The sequence below is a fragment of the Oncorhynchus gorbuscha genome, linkage group LG09 (genome assembly GCF_021184085.1).
Source record: "Oncorhynchus gorbuscha isolate QuinsamMale2020 ecotype Even-year linkage group LG09, OgorEven_v1.0, whole genome shotgun sequence".
Taxonomy (NCBI): domain Eukaryota; kingdom Metazoa; phylum Chordata; class Actinopteri; order Salmoniformes; family Salmonidae; genus Oncorhynchus; species Oncorhynchus gorbuscha.
In genome coordinates, this window is record NC_060181.1 from 61499433 (window position 1) to 61520887 (window position 21455).

General features: G+C 42.7%; 1 protein-coding gene across 11 annotated transcripts in view; it reads right to left on the minus strand.

The window, feature by feature from the left end:
* Positions 1-21455, minus strand: part of LOC124043898 (dedicator of cytokinesis protein 9-like) — a 129002-nt gene that overhangs the window by 34861 nt on the left and 72686 nt on the right. For all 11 annotated transcript variants that reach the window (XM_046363016.1, XM_046363018.1, XM_046363019.1 and 8 more), the window contains exons 3-7: positions 18495-18584; positions 12634-12716; positions 11731-11800; positions 9264-9359; positions 8836-8970 (exon numbers count right to left, since the gene is read on the minus strand). In XM_046363016.1, coding sequence (XP_046218972.1) covers positions 8836-8970; positions 9264-9359; positions 11731-11800; positions 12634-12716; positions 18495-18584 — 474 coding nt within the window. The remainder of the gene's footprint in view (positions 1-8835; positions 8971-9263; positions 9360-11730; positions 11801-12633; positions 12717-18494; positions 18585-21455) is intronic.

Genomic DNA, 21455 nt, shown 5'->3' on the forward strand with positions numbered 1-21455 from the left:
ATCATCGTCCATAAATCCTATATTTACGAAAGCCTTAAAAAGTGTTTCTTTGTGATAGTTAAAAAGAGACATGGAAGAGAAAAAACCCATCTTACAACCGTAAGAGTGAACACACAGCGGAGCAGGGTGGAAGAGAGAAAGTATTTCCATATGCGCAACAAAAAGCATAGTGCTGCCAGGACTGGAGCTGAGCTCTTGTAAAAAGGGACTGGGTCTGCTGAGGGAGTCAGTCAGCAGCACTGGGCCCGAGCTGTGGAGTTGACCTACGACCCCCAAAATCAGCCAGCCAGAGTGATGTCACCGCCTCAGGTGGGCCTCAGAACCTCCCGATGCTGGTGATTCAGTCAGCCGCCATAAACTAACCACCGTAGTTGAGTAATGTTACAGCATGCATCCAGGCGTTGATCCTTATGGAGTTAACTTAAAATGTCCAGGAGAGCTAAGCGAGGGAGGCTGAGGTGCAGTAATTCCGCTGTTGTGTAAACAACCCCCCCAAAAAACATTGCCGGAACATTACTAAATAAATCATGGACTGAGTTCGCCCACGTGGGAGTTCTGATAGAGCACTGCATTACATTAGGCCATGCTTTAGCCACCATGGTTATTATTACAATAAGGAGGAGCCTTTCATCCTGCAGAGAGGGAGGAGGATGGTAGGGAGGGTCATTAGCTCAAGACCAATAAAGTAAACAGTAGATACGGGGGTGTTTGGGATAGGGATCAGAGTGGATTCATCATCACGGGATTAATAACCAGGGTTATTAGAGAGAGAGAGAGAGGAGGAAGACATTTTCTATATATTCTCAAAATAACACGTTAACATTGAGTAACAGTTTTATACTTAGAGATATGAGCAGATAATAATGTGGCTCAGTAGAGTGATTATCTTTAGGTTTTGAATCCATCCTTAACCCTGGTTATGAATCCATCCTTAACCCTGGTTATGAATCCATTCTTAACCCTGGTTATTAATCTGGTTATGAATCCATCCTTAACCCTGGTTATGAATCCATCCTTAACCCTGGTTATGAATCCATCCTTAACCCTGGTTATGAATCCATCCTTAACCCTGGTTATGAATCCATCCTTAACCCTGGTTATGAATCCATCCTTAACCCTGGTTATGAATCCATCCTTAACCCTGGTTATGAATCCATCCTTAACCCTGGTTATGAATCCATCCTTAACCCTGGTTATGAATCCATCCTTAACCCTGGTTATGAATCCATCCTTAACCCTGGTTATGAATCCATCCTTAACCCTGGTTATGAATCCATCCTTAACCCTGGTTATGAATCCATCCTTAACCCTGGTTATGAATCCATCCTTAACCCTGGTTATGAATCCATCCTTAACTTTTTCAGCGGGGACCCCATTTTTTTGTACCAGAATTTCTGATGGGCCCATTTTTTGGCTAGCCCAATGCAGTTCCCCCCACAACCTGACTTTGTATACCATTGCCTTAAGCAGCAAGGACTCCGATGATGCAAATGAGTGAAATATGCAGGCCTGGTGTTTAGGACAGAGGTGGATCTTTTTTTTTTTTTTTAAACACCCATTTGTCAGACTTCAGTAAAAGTAAAGATGCCTTAATAGAAAATGACTCAAGTAAAAGTGAAAGTCACCCAGTAAAATACTACTTGAGTAAACGTCTAAAAGTATTTGATTTTAAATATTCTTACGCATCAAAAGTAAATGTAATTGCTAAAATTGACTTAAGTATCAAAAGTAAAAGACGGCACAAATGTCTTGTTTTTTTAATTAATGGACAGCCAGGGGCACACTCCAACACTCATTTAAAACACGTGTTTAGTGAGTCCGCCAGCTCAGAGGCAGTAGGGATGACCAGGGATGTTCTCTTGATAAGTGTGTGAATTTGACCATTTTTCCTTCAAAGCATTCGAAATGTAACAAATACTTTTGGCTGTCAGGGAAAATGTATATGGCGGAAAAAGTACTTCTTTGGTGGGGGTGTAGTGAAGTAAAAGTTGTCAAAAATATAAAAAGTAAAGTACAGATATCACAAAAAAACAACATAAGTAATACTTTAAAGTATTACTTAAGTAATTTAAACCACTGGTTTAGAACACAAAGCCTTGGTAACTCAACTCCATACATTACGCAGAGGGAGATGAGGATCTTGGAAGCATCCTCTGGTTCTCTCATCATGGAAAGTTTGAGCAGCACTGGGATGGGAAGGATTATGATGGGGCTGTAAGAGAATGGCTGGAGACAGGACACCAGACCTGAGCACTCAGATCACACAGAGCAGGTCCTCCTAGTGGGAGAGATGGCCGACAGGCAGCTGGATAGCCTCAATAAGTTTGTGTGCGCGCGTGTGTATGTATTCCTGTTCATGTGTGTTGGCCTATCATAAAAGAGGGCAAAGCGTGCTGAATGAGCTTGGGGCCAGAGGGGGAGTATGACGTCACTCCATATGCCAATAATTGCAGAGTTAATCAAGAGCAGATCCCAAGACCAGCTGTGGTGGTTAACAATGAGGAATATTATCTTGCCCATATAACGCGAAACCCTCCGCAAAAATCAAACGCAGAACTGTTCAGAGTGGAGTTGATTGCATACATAGACAACTGACAGGAAACAGAATTGACCAAACTACTTTTGTTTTTACGGAGGCAAAGGCACCACCATCTTTGTTTACTTTGTGGAGGGACACATCTGGTTGGCTAAAGTTAGCTAGCTTGACCCGCTTTCGGATATATACGTACGTACCGTACATTAGGGTTGCAAAGGGTCAGAAACTTTCCGGTAAATTTCCAGAATATTGGCAGAAATTTTCCATGGGAAGTTAAGCCATGGAATTTGGGGAATTTTGCTTAAATTCATCAACAAAGTTAGTTTATAACAGTGAACCTTTTTTTGTGGCATATTTTGGTTCAACTATACCCAATTCAATGGAATTGCAACCCTCTGCATGCACAGTGCATTCTTCCATCACATGTACAGCTAATTCTTAAGATCTTGCACACTAACAAGACGCTATTGAGCCCACACTACACTGTCTGAGCCAAGGACTACATGCTTTCTGGTAAGTTTTGATTAGAATACTGGGTGGGGTGAATATATTTTATATGACATACATGATTTTTTGTTTACTAGTAAATAGTAGCCTGCAGCAAAGTGTGTTGAAATCATTTCTAACTTGTTTACAATCTGCTAGTTAGTCTCATCAGCCACCTGGTGGAAGGAACTTTGTGGATCTGAGGCTCTTTCCCCTGTTGCCTCCATCATCCTCCAAATCTAAATCCAAATCCCACCAAAAAATGTATCTTACAAATGAGTTGTTTAATCTAACTGCTTAACTATTTATTTTTACATGGAAGGAAAGAAGGAAAAGCTGTGTACATTTGCAAATACTGTGCCAAATCATATGTGAAGAATGCAACAAAGATGCAGAATCATCTTGCCAAGTGCATAAAGTTCCGTCAGCGCTCACAACAAGCCTCTGACAAAAGTCCCTCTACTTCTATTAGAGGTGTAAATGATGAATCAGACATCTTATCGATAGCAACAGCTCATGGTCCTCCAGGAATCAGAAGTTTTTTTTGACTCAATAGAGGAACGTCAGAAAATGCTGATGAATGTCTTGCTCAAGCTGCATATGCAACTGGTTCACATCTGATGCTCACAGGCAATGTGTATTGGAAGAGATTTCTGAATATTCTTTGCCCAGCATACACCCCTCCAACCAGACATGCTTTATCTACTAATTTGCTGGATGCAGAGTTCAACAGAGTTTAACTGAAGGTCAAGCAAATCATAGAGAAAGCAGACTGTATTGCAATCATCTCTGATGGGTGGTTGAATGTTCGTGGGCAAGGAATAATTAACTACATCATCTCCACCCCTTAACCAGTATTCTACAAGAGCACAGACACAAGGGACAACAGACACACCGGTCTACATTGCAGATGAACTGAAGGCAGTCATCAATGACCTTGGAGCACAGAAGGTATTTGCACTGGTGACAGACAATGCTGCGCACATGAAGGCTGCTTGGTCTAAAGTGGAGGAGTCCTACCCTTACATCACACCCATTGCCTGTGCTGCTCATGCATTGAATCTGCTCCTCAAGAACATCATGGCACTGAAAACAATGGATACACTCTACAAGAGAGCCAAGGAAATGGTTAGGTATGTGAAGGGTCATCAAGTTATAGCAGCAATCTACCTCACCAAGCAAAGTGAGAAGAGTAAGAGCACCACATTGAAGCTGCCCAGCAACACCCATTGGGGAGGTGTTGTCATCATTTTTGACAGTCTCCTGGAGGGGAAGGAGTCTCTCCAAGAAATGGCCATATCACAGTCTGCCGATATGGACAACCCCATCAAGAGGATCCTCCAGGATAATGTATTTAGGAGAGAGTGGTAAGCAGCATGAAACTCCTGAAACCTATAGCAGTAGCCATTCCACAAATTGAGGAGACAATGCCATCCTGTCTGATGTTCAGACTCTGCTTGCAGATGTAAGAGAAGAAATCCATACTGCACTGCCCACTGTTGCTCCAAGCAGAGGGAACTGCAGTTCTGAAATACATAAAAAGTGTGAGGACTTCTGTCTGAAGCCCATACAGTGTATGGGTGTACATGTTGGACTCCAAGTATGCTGACAAGAGCATCCTGTCTGGTGCAGAGATCAACAAGGCCTATGGTGTCATCACTAGCGTGTCTTGCCACCTTGGCCTGGATGAGGGCAAGGTTCTTGGCAGTCTGGGGAAGTACACTTCCAAGCAAGGGCTTTGGGATGGAGATGCAATATGGCAGTCATGCCAACATATCTCATCAGCCACCTCAGAGTTCAACTGGTCCTTGTTTGGGAACACACACACCAAAGCACGCAACAGGCTGACCATTACAGGGGTTGAAAAATTGGTGGACATCTGGGCAAATGAGGCTTTTTGAGCCTGACAACGAGCCATTCTCAACGAGGTTGGAAAGTGACAGTGAATATGAGGCATCAGAGTCTGATGTTTAAGAGGTGGACATTGAGGAGGTCAAGGGAGAAGACATGGAAGCCTGAGAGGAAGACAACCCAAGCTTTAGTTTCTAGACTATCATTTTACAGATGTATGTTGAAAACATTTTTGGGAGATGCGATGGATCATTCAATATTCCCTTTCTTTTGTTGTTCAATGAAGTCATCCCATGTGAAGATTCAACTCATTTAATTGAAGTTCAATTCGTAACTAAGTTGTTTTTTAAAATTTCTATTGGAAGGATATAATAATTTGCTATTATATTATTTCCTATCTATTTAGAAAGGAAAGGTTTATGTTTCTGTCTCTATATGATATGGTAAATATATCCAATACAAAACATCTACATTTAAATGGTATTAATAGGTATATATTTCCATTAAATTCCAAATTATTCCCATTAATACGACCGGAAGGTTTCCACCTCTGAATATACCACAAAATGCGCAACCCTACTGTACATACAGTGCTTTCAGAAAGTATTCACACCCCTCCACCTTTCCCACATTTTGTTGTGTTACAGCCGGAATTTAAAATGGATTACAATTAGATGCTTTGTCACTGGCCTACACACAATACCCCATAACGTCAAAGTGGAATTGTGTTTTTTGGCCTTCTTACAAATGAAAAGGTGAAAGGTCAAAAAAAGTTCAGGAGTGAAAATGTGCTTAACAAGTCACATAATAAGTTGCATGGACTCAGTCTGTGTGTAATAAATGTGTTTAACATGTTTTATGACTACCTCATCTATGTACCCCACACATACAGATATGAACTTCAAACAGAACCACAAAGCCCAGGGAGGTTTTCGAATGTCTCACAAAGAAGGGCACCTATTGGTAGATAGGTTTAAAAATAAATAAAAAAAGCTTACATTGAATATCCCTTTGAGCATGGTGAAGTTATTAGTTATACTTTGAATGATGTATTAATACACCCAGTCATTACAAAGACACAGGTGTCCTTCCTAACTCAGTTGCCGGAGAGGAAGGAAACCACTTAGGGATTTCATCATGAGGCCAAGGGTGACTTTAAAAGAGTTACAGAGTTTAATGGCTGTGATAGGAGAAAACTGAGGATGGATCAACACCATTGTAGTAGTTATGCCTAGTAATACTAACCTAATTACCAAAGTGAAAAGGATGCCTGCACAGAATAAAACATATTCCTAAACATGCATCCTGTTTGCAACAAGGCACCAAAGTAATATTGCTATTAACGTGGCAAAGCAATTAACCTTTTTCCCTGAATACAACGTGTTGTGTTTGAGACAAATCCAACAACACAATAGTGAGTACCACTCTTCATATTATCAACCATATTGGTGGCTGCATCATGTTATGAGTATGGATGTAATCGTTAAGGACTAGGAGATTTTAAAGATAAAAAAGAAACGGAATGGAGCTAAGCACAGGCAAAATCCTACAGGAAAACCTGGTTCAGTCTGCTTTCTACCAGACACTGGGAGAGGAATTCCCCTTTCAGCAGGACAATAACCTAAAACACAAGGCCAAATCTACAATTTGCTTACCAAGAAGACAGCAAATATTTCTGAGTGGCCAAGTTACAGTTTATACTTAAATCTCCTTGAAACTTATGGCAAGACTTGAACATTGCCGTCCTAGCCATGATCCAACATTTTGACAAGCTTGAAGAATTTTGAAAATAATAACGTGCAAATATTGCACAATCCACATATGCAAAGCTCTTATAGGCCCAAGAAGAATCACAGCTGTAATTGATGCCAAAGGAGTTTCTAACATGTAGACTCAGGGAACGGAATACTTATGCAACTACAATATTTGAGTTATTTAATTTGTATTAATTGAATCAAATAAATAAAAATAAAAAATTCTTCCACTCTGATTGTTGACAACAACAAAAAATATTTAAATAAATTTTAATCTCACTTTGGAACACAATATAATGAGAAGAAAAGCAAGTGGTCTGAATACTTTTGCAACGCACTCTATACAGTAAAAGTACCCATAATATATTTTTTTTAAACAGCAATATTTTGAGCAACCTTTTATGGTTGTAGAGCACATGCCATAAACCTACCATTCAAAACCTCAGATGGTCGATGAAGAAGAGAAAGCGTTCACCACAATCTATATACTGTGCAACACATTTGAACAAAATGGACAATAACAAAGATATATACCTACAGTATATGTTGAGAGGAATATTAAGGAGGCTGAACTGTTGCCAATGGCAGGGAACCATAACTGAGAGGCTACAAAAGTCATCAATCTTTTGCAATCATAAAGATGACAAAGTGGTACAATATTAGAGCCATCTCAGGCGGAAACTTCCCTCCCTTTCTGTGGAGACATGAAACAGGGAATCAACTATGTTTCCCCTCCAACTGGACAGAACCCAGGTGGATTATTATTGTGTGTGCGAGGGGGACAATGATAGAACATGGGAGGGTAGGTACAGCACGTATGCTCAAGTGACCTCTCCAACTTCCACTCCCCTTCAGAACAAGTACACACAAACACACCCTCTCAAGGGACACTCCCTCTCCTCTGGTCACATAGAAAGGCCCTTTTGTAGGGCAGGAGGCCCAAACCAAGCTCTCCACTACTCTCTGATACACTACATGACCAAAAGTATGTGGACACCTTGTCAAATATCTCATTCCAAAATCATGGGCATTAAATGGAGTTGGTCCCCCCTTCGCTGCTATGACCGCCTCCACTCTTCTGGAATGGCTTTCCACTAGATGTTGGAACATTGCTCCAGGGACTTGCTTCCATTCAGCCACAAGAGCATTAGTGAGTTCGGGCACTGATGTTGAGCAATTAGGCTTGGCTTGCAGTCAGAGTTCCAATTCATCCCAAAGGTGTTCAATGGGGTTGAGGTCAAGCCCGAACCATGAAAAACAGACCCAGATCATTATTCCTCCTCCACCCAACTTTACAGTTGGCACTATGCATTGGGGCATTTAGCGCTCTCCTGGCATCCGCCAAACCCAGATTTGTCCATCAGACAGCCAGATGGTGAAGCGTGATTCATCCCTCCAGAGAACGCATTTCCATTGCTCCAGATTCCAATGGCGGCGAGTTTTACACCTCTCCAGCCTACACTTGGCTTTGCGCATGGTGATCTTAGGCTTGTGTGCGGCTGCTCTGCCATGGAAAATGATTTTATGAAGCTCCCGACTAACAGTTCTTGTGCTGATGTTGCTTTCAGTGGTAGTTTGGAACTCGGTATGGTAGTTTGGAACTCGGCATGGTGGTATGCACAATTTTATACAACTGTCAACAAAAGGTGTGGCTGAAATAGCCACTAATTTGAAGGGGTGTCCACATACTTTTGTATGTATAGTGTACCTCCTTTTAAAGTATCTGATTAATGTCAGCTGAATGCTGGACATTCCATCAATTTGTCTGTAGAAGACCAATAATGCTTATAGCCCATCTTGGGACTTGGAAATGTGCGCCTGCTAGCTATAGCATGTGGTATTGATTGCTAGCCTGCTGCAAAGTGCATGGTAGTATGTTATTGGCATTCACCTTGTTTCCGCAGCTGAGAGTCAGCAGTAAATTATGACCTTGGCGAAAGAGGGAGTGAGCTCAGGTTTTAGGTGGGGATTGGAGAAGGGTCCCAAGCAGTGATACAGACAGGCACATTTCCTCATCAATTCCCTGTTGCTAGCTGTAACTTGTGCAGAGTTTAACTGATCATGTAACATTCAACATGGGTAAATATATTACAGGAAGTAAAAGACTTTGGAAGGGAAGTACGTCTGGCTGGATGACTTATTCAATGTAAATATTCGTGTGATGGTGTAATCAAAGCACAATCCCAGACACAGAGTGTCCTATATTACCTGAACAACTCCCATACAGGAGTCCAGGAAGATGGTTCCTTTGGGTTCTTTGGAGATCTTCTCATCCTTGTAGAAGTTCAGGTTGTAAGAGCCGTCACCCAGCTGGGTTAGGTGGAAATACCTCCTCTTGAAAGACTAGAAAGTAGAATACAACAATAAAAAACAGAATTTCTATTATTAGACAACAAGAGGCATGGTTTTGGCACGGATAATTGCAGCAGCATGGTTTGAAGGAAGTCAACAGCCTAATATTGCAAAACTACTATCCGTTTTTCTGAGAAATGGTATTAATGAAAACCAGGCTCCATCCTGCTGTCACTGGAGACACGAGCACTGACTATTCATCATCACTGCACATCTGGCACACTGTGTAATAATAATTCCTAATAGAGACAGCTAGTGTCATCACTGTCATTAGGATCACTCACCCTCATGGTGACACTGATGGCACTGTTCATGTTGCCTTTGTACAGCCAGCCATGCTTTGTGATCCCACCTTTCTGGGAACCTAGAGAGGCTGTGTCCTGGAAGACACATGAGCACGGGATCAGACACACTCAAGACTATATATATACACACACACACACACACACACACTGTACCACATCAAAACATCACTCTTCCCACTCTCTGCCAAAACATTACCAAACTGTCCATTTCAAGAGAGGCCCTTGATCCTGTGGTTCGAGATAATATTTACAAAAACAGTATAGGAGACATGGAGAATGAGATGAGAGAATGCTAAGTTTAATGTCGGTCTATCTGACTCCAAACAAGCATCCAGCCACACAACAAACGACCTCTATGAACCCAAATAAACAGCCCCTCTCATTGGCTTCTTCACTGAGGCATGACCATATCATCCCAGTTCTCAGGTACCATAAAACCAGCGAAACCATTGGCACAAAGCAAGTATGACTAGACACATGGCTTCCATCTCTATTGCACGGAGACTTCCAGCGGCGTAATGATCTGTGTAAATAAATCAATTAGGGGGGTAGTGAGGGAAGAGGAGCTGCTGCACCAGTGTTTTACCCTTCGCATGGTCTCCTTCTGGTACTCGTGATCAGACATCCAGAGTGTTTAAGCCTCCTCTTCGAGAGACTACAGAGGTAAAAGCCATTGTTCCAGACGATTTTGGATATAATTAATGGGTTTTCAAGATGACATGATTCCTATTCCCTCTCCCGTCCAATAAAATGGCTTTAAAAGTGTTGGCAGAGAATATTTCCAGTATATCGTCGACTCATATAAGGAGGGTCTGGAAACGTTCAGGGCCTGCTTCCACTCATCTTTCGCTGACCAGAATACGCCAGTCCCTAGGAGAGCTGACAAATTACTTGTGCTTGCTTTCAGTGAACCCCAAAGCTCCGTAAATGTTGCCTGGCAACCCCCGAACCAACCAGATTAACTAAACTGCAACACAGTGCATAATCATTTCATAAAATCAGTGACACATTTGACCATAAACATTTTAACTTTGGTCACATAGCAATGCCACAGGCTGGGGCTATTGTCATTAAACACATGAACAGACTTGGGGCTGAGGTTTCCATGTACTGTATATGTGTGTGAGGATTTATTTGGGGATTTCAGGAGAAATGGCTCACTTCCTTAGCCATCATCTGCTCGGTGCACCTACTTCCCTGCGTGCGACAAACTGAGGTGAGGGGTATGTAGCTGGGACGCTCTTGGCTGCTGGGCTGGGGAGCATTCTTACACAGCTGTGTGGGAGGTGAGGGAAAGGGTGAACTAGGAGGGGTCTTGTCATCAGGTAGTCTATCTGATGAAAGGAATGCCCCTTCCTTGTCAGATCTAATGTTCACTGGCCCTGACCTCTGGTGACCTGGGTTAGTCTCTCGGCTCAAGAATCCATTTGCCTACATCCCAGTTAAGTGAGCGAGGTCACTCGAATCCCTATTCATTTGCTCATGTATGACATAAAGAAGACATAACAAACAGTATGTGACATATGCAAATGTCAACATGACCCTAGCAGTTGAATAGATGGCAGTATAACATCAGTGTCATCAACAGCCTGAGACTGCCTCCGGTCATGATCTGCAGAACACCGTCCCTCTGAGGGTTCTGCAGGCATCAGTGATCCAGCCTCTCTTCAGGGTTGGCTTGAACAAAGGTGACCCCATAGCCTCCCTTGTGTGCACTGACTCGCACAAGCTATTCCAAGGCCAACAAATACTAATTTAGACTGTTCACAGCACAGAATCAGACATCTATATGGTTCACAGAGCAAAAATGTTTCCAGCTAAGAGTTCACAGTTGTATAATCAGGCAGACGCGAAATGTTCTAAATTAGCTCACAACAAAGAGAGCCAAACTCATGGGCTGTGAGGAGTCTGGGGGCCATGAACACATGGAGCAGAGCAGAGAAGAACCCGAGACCATTTGAGAGGCGGCCAGCTAACCAAAGTCCGGCGGCTAATTACACTTTATACTTCACATTAAAATGTGCATCTTTAGACCCAATGACGCTTTCATCTCATGCCGGAGACGTTTCACAACTGGGATTGGAACAGGACAGCCAAATCAGTTCCTAATCTGAATTAAATCACTTAATAAGATCTGGTGCTTGTGTTCTAGGAAAGACTGGTTTCTAGTGCAAAAAAACATCAGATACCGTGGCCATTCTGGCAATGTCAAAGCTGCTGGACTGTAAACGGAGCGCGGAAATCTCGTTTGTCTGTCTGTATGGAGGATTATTTGTTCAGTGCCTCTGAGGTATTTACAGTAAAGACTTAGAAGGAGAAAAGGGTATTGGGGTGATTTGTACATGGAGCAGGTGGTTCATGTTGAGAGTCGAAGGAATAAGTGGCTTAACTAAATTGTTTGTTATTTGTAACCTTCCAATGAACTGTAGCCAGAACATTCACTTACTTCATCTTTATCGACATCTTCATCCACCTCAAAAACATGGACAGCCAGTTTGTCTGGTCTGGACACTTTGCTGTAAAACACAAGGATGTGAATCAAGTTAATCAATTATTATTTTTATCTAATCTCTGAGAAGTCATTCATTGATCTAAGAAGTGAAACCCAATGTAAATGCGCATGTCCCACTTACATAGGAAGCCTGAACAAATTCACCTCAGGAAAACATTTCTATTTCCCTCCCCGGACACTGAATACTGACCAAAGGTCTGTTGACATCAATGGCAAGTCTCAAGGTCAGGGCAGCTTTGTTTTGTGTGTAAATTCCAGCACAATGACACTGGAAACCATTGCCCTCAGGGCAGAAGGTGGAATTGATGACACTCTTTGAACCGGGGGTGGTTTCCAAAGTGACTAAATCCCCAGAACTTTGGGAATAACCCAAGTGTGGCTTGAGGAAGTCTCTATTGTTAATTTGGGTTAAATCATAAAACCTGCATTTCCTTGTAGACTGACTATCCATGCCAAAATATCCTGAACCATCAGCAACTAAGGCTGATTGAAGATTACCGACAGAATGACACAGGTGTGTGCGTCAGTGGGGGCTGGTTGGAGGAGCTATAAAAGGACTGGATCATTGGAATGGAATGGAGTCAAACGTGGTTTCCGTACGATTGATGCGTTTGATACTGTTCCATGTTTTCCGTTCCAGCCAATTACGATGATTGGCCTGTCCTCCTATAGCTCCTCTCACCAGCCTCCACTGGTGTGCATGCATTTCAGTGTGAAATATCTGCACAAAGAGGGTAGCTGTTCTAACTTGCCCAGGAGGAAGTCACAACTTGGTTACACATTACATAACATTGTACCGTCTGTCAAGACACCATACTGACTGAGCAAAGGGTTTACTTTGGAAGCTGCCGGAAGTCCCCGGAGTAGTCCTCGTACTTGTAATTAACGACATGCCAATCAGAATTGTAGGTCTTGATGCACTGAAATAAAAAGAAAGACAATCAATGGTTTACAAGTGTAATCTAAGACAGTTTCAATGTTTAGCCTAAAGAAACAGGAAACAAGCACACAACAACCAAATCAGTGTCGGCCAATAGCATCTTTTCAGATAGCTACAGTGCCTTCAGAATGTATTCCCACCCTTTTACTTTTTCCACATTTTGTTGTGTTACAGAATTAATTTAAAATTGATTAAATATATATTTTTTTGTCACTGGCCTACACACAATACCCAATCATGTCAAAATGGAATTATGTTTTTTGACATTTTTACAAAAAGAAAAACTGAAATGTCAATAAGGATTCAACCCCTTTGTTATGGCAAGCCTAAATAAGTTCAGGAGTAAAACTGTGCTTAACAAGTCATATAATATGTTGCACGGATTCACTAATACTGCAATAATAGTGCTTAACATTTCTGAATGACCACCTCATCTCTATACCCAACACATTAAATTATCTGTAAGGTCCCTCAGTCGAGCAGTGAATTTCAAACAGATTCAACCACAAAGTCCAGGGAGGTTTTCCAATTCCTCGAAAAGGGCACCTATTGGTAGACATTTCTTTGAGCATGGTGAAGTTATTAATTACACTTTGGGTGGCGTATCAATACACCCAGTCACTACAAAGATACATGCATTTTTCCTAACTCAGTAGCCGAAGAGGAAGGAAACCGCTCAGGGATTTCACCAAGAGGCCAATGGTGACTTTAAAAAACAGTTACAGAGTTTAATGGCTTTGATAGTAGAAAACTGAGGATGGATAACATTGCAGTTATTTCACAATACTAACCTAATTGACAGAGTGAAAAAAGGAAGCCTGTACAGAATAAAAGATATTCCAAAACATGCATCCTGTTTGCAACAAGGCACAAAAGTCAAATAAATGTGCCAAAGCAATTATCTTTTTGTTCTGAATACAAAGTGTTATATTTGGGGCAAATCCAATAAAATGCATTACTGAGTATCACTTTCCATATTTTCAAGCATAGTGGTGGCTGCATCATGTTATGGGTATGCTTGTAATCGTTAAGGACTGTGGAGTTTTTCATGATAAAATAATAATGGAATGAACTAAGCACAGGCAAAAATCCTAGAGGAAAACTTGGTTCAGTCTGCTTTCCACTAGGATATGAATTCAACTTTCAGCAGGACAATAAGCTAAAACAAGGCCAAATCTACACTGAAGAAGACAGTGAAATGATCAACATCCAATTTGACAGAGCTTTAATTTTTTTTTAAAGAATAAAATGGGCAAATGATGCACAATCCAGGTGTGGGAACTTCTTAGAACTTACCCAGAAAGACTCGTGCTTCTACAAATGATTGACTCAGGTGTGAATACTTACGTAAAACGACATTTCTGTATTTAAAATTCAATACATTTGTAAAAACATTTTTTTTTAGTTTTCACTTTGTCATTATAAGGTATTGTGTTTAGATGGGTGAGAAATAAAATCTATTTAATCTGTTTTTAATTCAGGCTGTAACAACAAAATGTGGGGTATGAATACCTTCTGAAACAACAGTAACATGTTTTAGGTCCTATATGAAGTCCTTTTTTAAAGCAGTGGCTTTCTGAAACAGCCCTTATTCTGGGAATCCTTTGCTCCCTATTCAAATCAGATTAGTACATCTGAAGGAAGGAAGGGGAAGAAGAAGGATCAAAGTGAATGCTCGTCTTGAGCAGATAGTTGGTGGAAATTAAAGCCTTCCACAGGATCTGGAATTAAAGAAAAATGGTTCCACAGAGCACTCTCTCATCAGCCTACACAATTACTTGCTGACGTTACACATTTAAAAAGTGTTTGACGGTAACATGAAGAAACACCGACTTACTTTGTCTCATTTCACATCCTAGATATCAATTTACAGTAATTATCCTAATTGCCTTGAAGACAAATATTGAGACGGAAATGGCAGAGTTTTTCGGGAGAGTCAAATCTACCAACGAGAAAAGGAAATATTTTATGATTAGAGCAGTATGGCATAAATCCTAATTATGGCCCAGCAGTTATGTCTGGGCACTTCAGGAGGAATGCTACAGCCCCACACAAAGTACACTTTCTTATTTCCCATCCACACAGTATGACACTTCACCCCAGACATAGAAGGATCATCAAGTAGGCGTTAGATCAACCCAGTACAAACTGGGAGGGAGTATACTCCTATATCTCTCAGTCTGGGAGAGACATCTGTTCACTGTTAAAACTTCCAGAACATCCAGAATGGTATTCATACAGAGAGGTGTGTAGTTTACAAGAAATGGTTTGACAAGGGAGTCCTGAATTGCGGAAAGTCAATCTGATCAGTGGAGAAATGGAAAAGAGAGAGGGTTGTACTCTGCAGCTGTCCTGCTGATGTCATATTGCACTTAACCAAAAGGAAGTGTTTCTTCATGACTGAAGACAGGACTCCCTAATCTGTGACCCATGACCTGAGGGGTCAGCAGCCGGTTGCCTCTGGTTTGCAGAGCAGTGCTACAATGGGAGCAGTGTCCATCAAGTGTCCAACCGGCCACATGGAACACAATGACAGTAAACCATTGTGTAGCTCAGGTATACTGTGTGTGGAATATTGTGTGTTTAAGCAAGATGTTAAAATGTCAGACTGTTATTTTTAATTTAACATTTATTTATAAATAAAGTACTGTATGGGAACAGAATGTACAGTAAGGCTGACATCTGATTTTAAGATACAACCCTACTTGGTTGCAGAAGGCATTTACCAGGCTTGGTACAGGGAGGCACTAGTGTAAACAGTGCTCTGAGAGGATGAAGACCAGAAGGCATTTACCAGGTTTGGTACAGGGAGGCACTAGTGTAAACAGTGCTCTGAGAGGATGAAGACCAGAAGGCATTTACCAGGCTTGGTACAGGGAGGCACTAGTGTAAACAGTGCTCTGAGAGGATGAAGACCAGAAGGCATTTACCAGGCTTGGTACAGGGAGGCACTAGTGTAAACAGTGCTCTGAGAAGATGAAGACCAGAAGGCATTTACCAGGCTTGGTACAGGGAGGCACTAGTGTAAACAGTGCTCTGAGAGGATGAAGACCAGAAGGCATTTACCAGGCTTGGTACAGGGAGGCACTAGTGTAAACAGTGCTCTGAGAGGATGAAGACCAGAAGGCATTTACCAGGCTTGGTACAGGGAGGCACTAGTGTAAACAGTGCTCTGAGAGGATGAAGACCAGAAGGCATTTACCAGGCTTGGTACAGGGAGGCACTAGTGTAAACAGTGCTCTGAGAGGATGAAGACCAGAAGGCATTTACCAGGCTTGGTACAGGGAGGCACTAGTGTAAACAGTGCTCTGAGAGGATGAAGACCAGAAGGCATTTACCAGGCTTGGTACAGGGAGGCACTAGTGTAAACAGTGCTCTGAGAGGATGAAGACCAGAAGGCATTTACCAGGCTTGGTACAGGGAGGCACTAGTGTAAACAGTGCTCTGAGAGGATGAAGACCAGAAGGCATTTACCAGGCTTGGTACAGGAGGCACTAGTGTAAACAGTGCTCTGAGAGGATGAAGACCAGAAGGCATTTACCAGGCTTGGTACAGGGAGGCACTAGTGTAAACAGTGCTCTGAGAGGATGAAGACCAGAAGGCATTTAAACAGTGCTTACCAGGCTTGGTACAGGGAGGCACTAGTGTAAACAGTGCTCTGAGAGGATGAAGACCAGAAGGCATTTACCAGGCTTGGTACAGGGAGGCACTAGTGTAAACAGTGCTCTGAGAGGATGAAGACCAGAAGGCATTTACCAGGCTTGGTACAGGGAGGCACTAGTGTAAACAGTGCTCTGAGAGGATGAAGACCAGAAGGCATTTACCAGGCTTGGTAAACAGGGAGGCACTTTAGGCTTGGTAAACAGTGCTCTGAGAGGATGAAGACCAGAAGGCATTTACCAGGCTTGGTACAGGGAGGCACTAGCAGTGCTCTGAGAGGATGAAGACCAGAAGGCATTTACCAGGCTTGGTACAGGGAGGCACTAGTGCAGTGCTGAGAGGATGAAGACCAGAAGGCATTTACCAGGCTTGGTACAGGGAGGCACTAGTGTAAACAGTGCTCTGAGAGGATGAAGACCAGAAGGCATTTACCAGGCTTGGTACAGGGAGGCACTAGTGTAAACAGTGCTCTGAGAGGATGAAGACCAGAAGGCATTTACCAGGCTTGGTACAGGGAGGCACTAGTGTAAACAGTGCTCTGAGAGGATGAAGACCAGAAGGCATTTACCAGGCTTGGTACAGGGAGGCACTAGTGTAAACAGTGCTCTGAGAGGATGAAGACCAGAAGGCATTTACCAGGCTTGGTACAGGGAGGCACTAGTGTAAACAGTGCTCTGAGAGGATGAAGACCAGAAGGCATTTACCAGGTTTGGTACAGGGAGGCACTAGTGTAAACAGTGCTCTGAGAGGATGAAGACCAGAAGGCATTTACCAGGCTTGGTACAGGGAGGCACTAGTGTAAACAGTGCTCTGAGAGGATGAAGACCAGAAGGCATTTACCAGGCTTGGTACAGGGAGGCACTAGTGTAAACAGTGCTCTGAGAGGATGAAGACCAGAAGGCATTTACCAGGCTTGGTACAGGGAGGCACTAGTGTAAACAGTGCTCTGAGAGGATGAAGACCAGAAGGCATTTACCAGGTTTGGTACAGGGAGGCACTAGTGTAAACAGTGCTCTGAGAGGATGAAGACCAGAAGGCATTTACCAGGCTTGGTACAGGGAGGCACTAGTGTAAACAGTGCTCTGAGAGGATGAAGACCAGAAGGCATTTACCAGGTTTGGTACAGGGAGGCACTAGTGTAAACAGTGCTCTGAGAGGATGAAGACCAGAAGGCATTTACCAGGTTTGGTACAGGGAGGCACTAGTGTAAACAGTGCTCTGAGAGGATGAAGACCAGAAGGCATTTACCAGGCTTGGTACAGGGAGGCACTAGTGTAAACAGTGCTCTGAGAGGATGAAGACCAGAAGGCATTTACCAGGCTTGGTACAGGGAGGCACTAGTGTAAACAGTGCTCTGAGAGGATGAAGACCAGAAGGCATTTACCAGGCTTGGTACAGGGAGGCACTAGTGTAAACAGTGCTCTGAGAGGATGAAGACCAGAAGGCATTTACCAGGCTTGGTACAGGGAGGCACTAGTGTAAACAGTGCTCTGAGAGGATGAAGACCAGAAGGCATTTACCAGGCTTGGTACAGGGAGGCACTAGTGTAAACAGTGCTCTGAGAGGATGAAGACCAGAAGCCAGAGAAGAACCATCCATTTACTTTGGAACTGGATTCCGCTTATCAGTTTTTTGGTCTCCTGGCCTGAATAGATGTTATTGAAGAGAATGAAAATACTCCTGTTGACTGGATGGCGTCCAGTAGCGGCCCATAATTCCTACTCCTGCCTGTCCTGAACAATAAAACACCATTGTGTCATAAAGTATGTGCTAGGTGAAATGGAAGTTCAGTTTGGCTGGACACATTCTATAAACAATGGGGAAATCAGAGACACTAAAAGTGTGTGCAGTCCAGTGTGTCTCCATATCTATTGATCTTGTGCAGGCTGCCATATACATCAATGCCAGGCCAGAAGCAGGCTGAAGACTGACACTAATGTCTGTATTTATGGTAACTGTACTTATGGTTAATATGGCTGTAGGGTACACTAGCACGCAATGGCACATCATAATGGCAACAACCAACTGTCAATAAAGGCACTGCTCTCTTTGCACACAGGTTCGTTCCTGCAGGGTTACTGCACTTGTGGGTTCTCACCTCCTGGACAAACAGACTCTGCGCCTCCTTCACGGCGTTCTCAGGCACTGTGGGGTAGAGAGTTCTTCCTTGGCGCCTCTGAGTCGCAATCTGTGGATGGAAAACAGTTTTATTTAGCTAATTAAATCAAGTACAAGGTCTGACCAGATTATGACACTGGATGAGTGATGCTGTGAAAATGAACTCAAAACCATAAATCACCACAGATAAATGAAAAAAAATGGGAAAAAAATGAAAGTATACAAAATATCCTTTGGGAATGACACAACACAGGACTGCTAATGGGAATGACACAACACAGGACTGCTAATGGGAATGACACAACACAGGACTGCTAATGGGAATGACACAACACAGGACTGCTAATGGGAATGACACAACACAGGACTGCTAATGGGAATGACACAACACAGGACTGCTAATGGGAATGACACAACACAGGACTGCTAATGGGAATGACACAACACAGGACTGCACAAACACAGGACTGCTAATGGGAATGACACAACACAGGACTGCTAATGGGAATGACACAACACAGGACTGCTAATGGGAATGACACAACACAGGACTGCTAATGGGAATGACACAACACAGGACTGCTAATGGGAATGACACAACACAGGACTGCTAATGGGAATGACACAACACAGGACTGCTAATGGGAATGACACAACACAGGACTGCTAACATATTTTCTCAGTACTACAGTATGTGGTCTCAGCTGGACATAATAATATATAATAATAATAATAATAATATATGCCATTTAGCAGACGCTTTTATCCAAAGCGACTTACAGTCATGTGTGCATACATTCTACGTATGGGTGGTCCCGGGGATCGAACCCACTACCCTGGCGTTACAAGCGCCATGCTCTACCAACTGAGCTACACAGGACCACAACACAGGACTGCTAATGGGAATGACATGATTTCCCTGAACACTCCTACAAATATTACTCCATGCCAGAGAAAAGTCTCAGGTCTGTGGAGGTTTCAGGAGGGTAGAGAGGTAGGCAGCGTCAGGATGTGATGCTACGCTACATTGTTGACCTCCAGGCTGGGCCAGGGAACCATGGACAGACACAACCAGGGACTTAGCCTGGCTCTCAGCCACCCAGCCCAGCCATGGGGCTCCCTCCCCGAGGAGCTGGACACCATCTCAACACCACCTCCTTCTGCACCCTCTTGGGTCATGTCCTTCACTCTGCAGGCTTATGGTGGTTGTTTAGTGATGGGAGGGGGAAATACACCAGACACCCCTAGTGGTATCGACAGTATCAACTTAATACCACTAGAATAACCTGGAACTCGGTGTTTACAATATCCTGTCTATCCACACATTCAACCTCATTTCCCATTCACAAGGCCTCTAACGGGTTAACCCACTCTTAAAATTACACAGAACTCATTTTACTTTCAGAAAAACAGTCTTTAACCAAGACCAATACACATCAATTTTATGAATCAATTACTCTATATGTGGGACTCATTTCAGATAGCAGTAATGTTGCTATGTCGACAGATTTATGAAAGGCAAATACTGCTGGAGCTCCCTTCTGTTGTTCTTCATTCTTAATAGGACATTTCAATCCCAGTTAGGAGTGTAACCTAGTTTTAAGCTCCCCTTTGAGACCGGTTTGACATATCTCACTTAAATGGAGATTCCCCTTGATAATAAACTAAAAGAGAGGGTTTTGTAATCCTATCTTCTCTAGCATGTTACCCCGTGGTGATTCCTTTAGCAGAAACCTTTCAACTTTACATCTTTAAAGTAAGGGAAACAGAAAATAAACACTAGGGGACACAGCAGATTACAGTTACACCACATGAGTGATAGAGAAACAAACTACAGCAAAAACACCAGAGAAGAATAACAAACCTCAACCTTCTCCACTTAATTCATATCATGCTAAAGCCAAACTGGACACAGTTCAAAGGTGAACCGTGACAGAAATGTGACTGTGGTACCTGACTTACAGTAAAGAATAGGTCAAGGCAAATGGGGCAGGAGTAAGGTAAGCAATTCAACACAGCAGTAAATCTCCTGTTCACGAGGCTTTTCCTGAGCAACCTAACCAATAGCTTTAGTCATTATCTCTAGCCTTCAGCAGACACAGTCAGGATTTTTTCCAGCATGCAGAGCAAAGCAGCTCTCCAATTAATCTTGAATTGAGTCACAGACTGTGAAATGAAAAGCCCAATCAGGTTAGTGCAGACGTCATTTTGTTCTACTCCCTATATGCCCAAACAAAGGATGGAGAATAGAAATTCAAAATCCTAGACCAAACCTCACCACCCAAAGGTTAATCATTGCACAATGATACAAAACGGCACCAAAACAGAAGAGAAAAGTTCTATCTCAAATTCTCTGCAGAAATGACTTCCTTGTGAATCAATGGGATATCATTATGCACTCCACAGGCTCGGTTATAGAGCCTGAGGTCCATTAGGGTACCTAGCCTAAAGGCAGTGGGGGAGTAGGGCTCCAGGTTACAGTCAGGGCATTTCAAAGGGAACTCCTGGAGGTGAACAGGTAACTTATCGTTAAAAATACAGTGGCTGTTACAGTAGAGGTTTATTGACAATCAATACAGTGAGACTGGTTGATGTGACGAGTTGACTAACGCTGAGCATTTCTTATTTAACCTTTATTTAACCAGGAAGGGCTCATTGAGATTTGAAATCTCTTTTTCAAGAGCATCCTGGCCAAGATTGGCAGCACCAAGTCAATACACAATTACAGACAGACATGAAAAACTACAGGTAATCTAGTAAAATAAAAAAAATAAAAAATAGAATAGCCTTCTCCCTGAGACTGCCTGGTGTTAGTGCAGCCTAGCCCTGCGCTCCATACCAGGAATACAATGCAGAGGTCCTATTTGTGAACCTGAGTTCTCTCCTCCATTTCCTCTCTCTAGCCCAGGTTTCCTGCTGGGAGATGACAATCTCACCATAA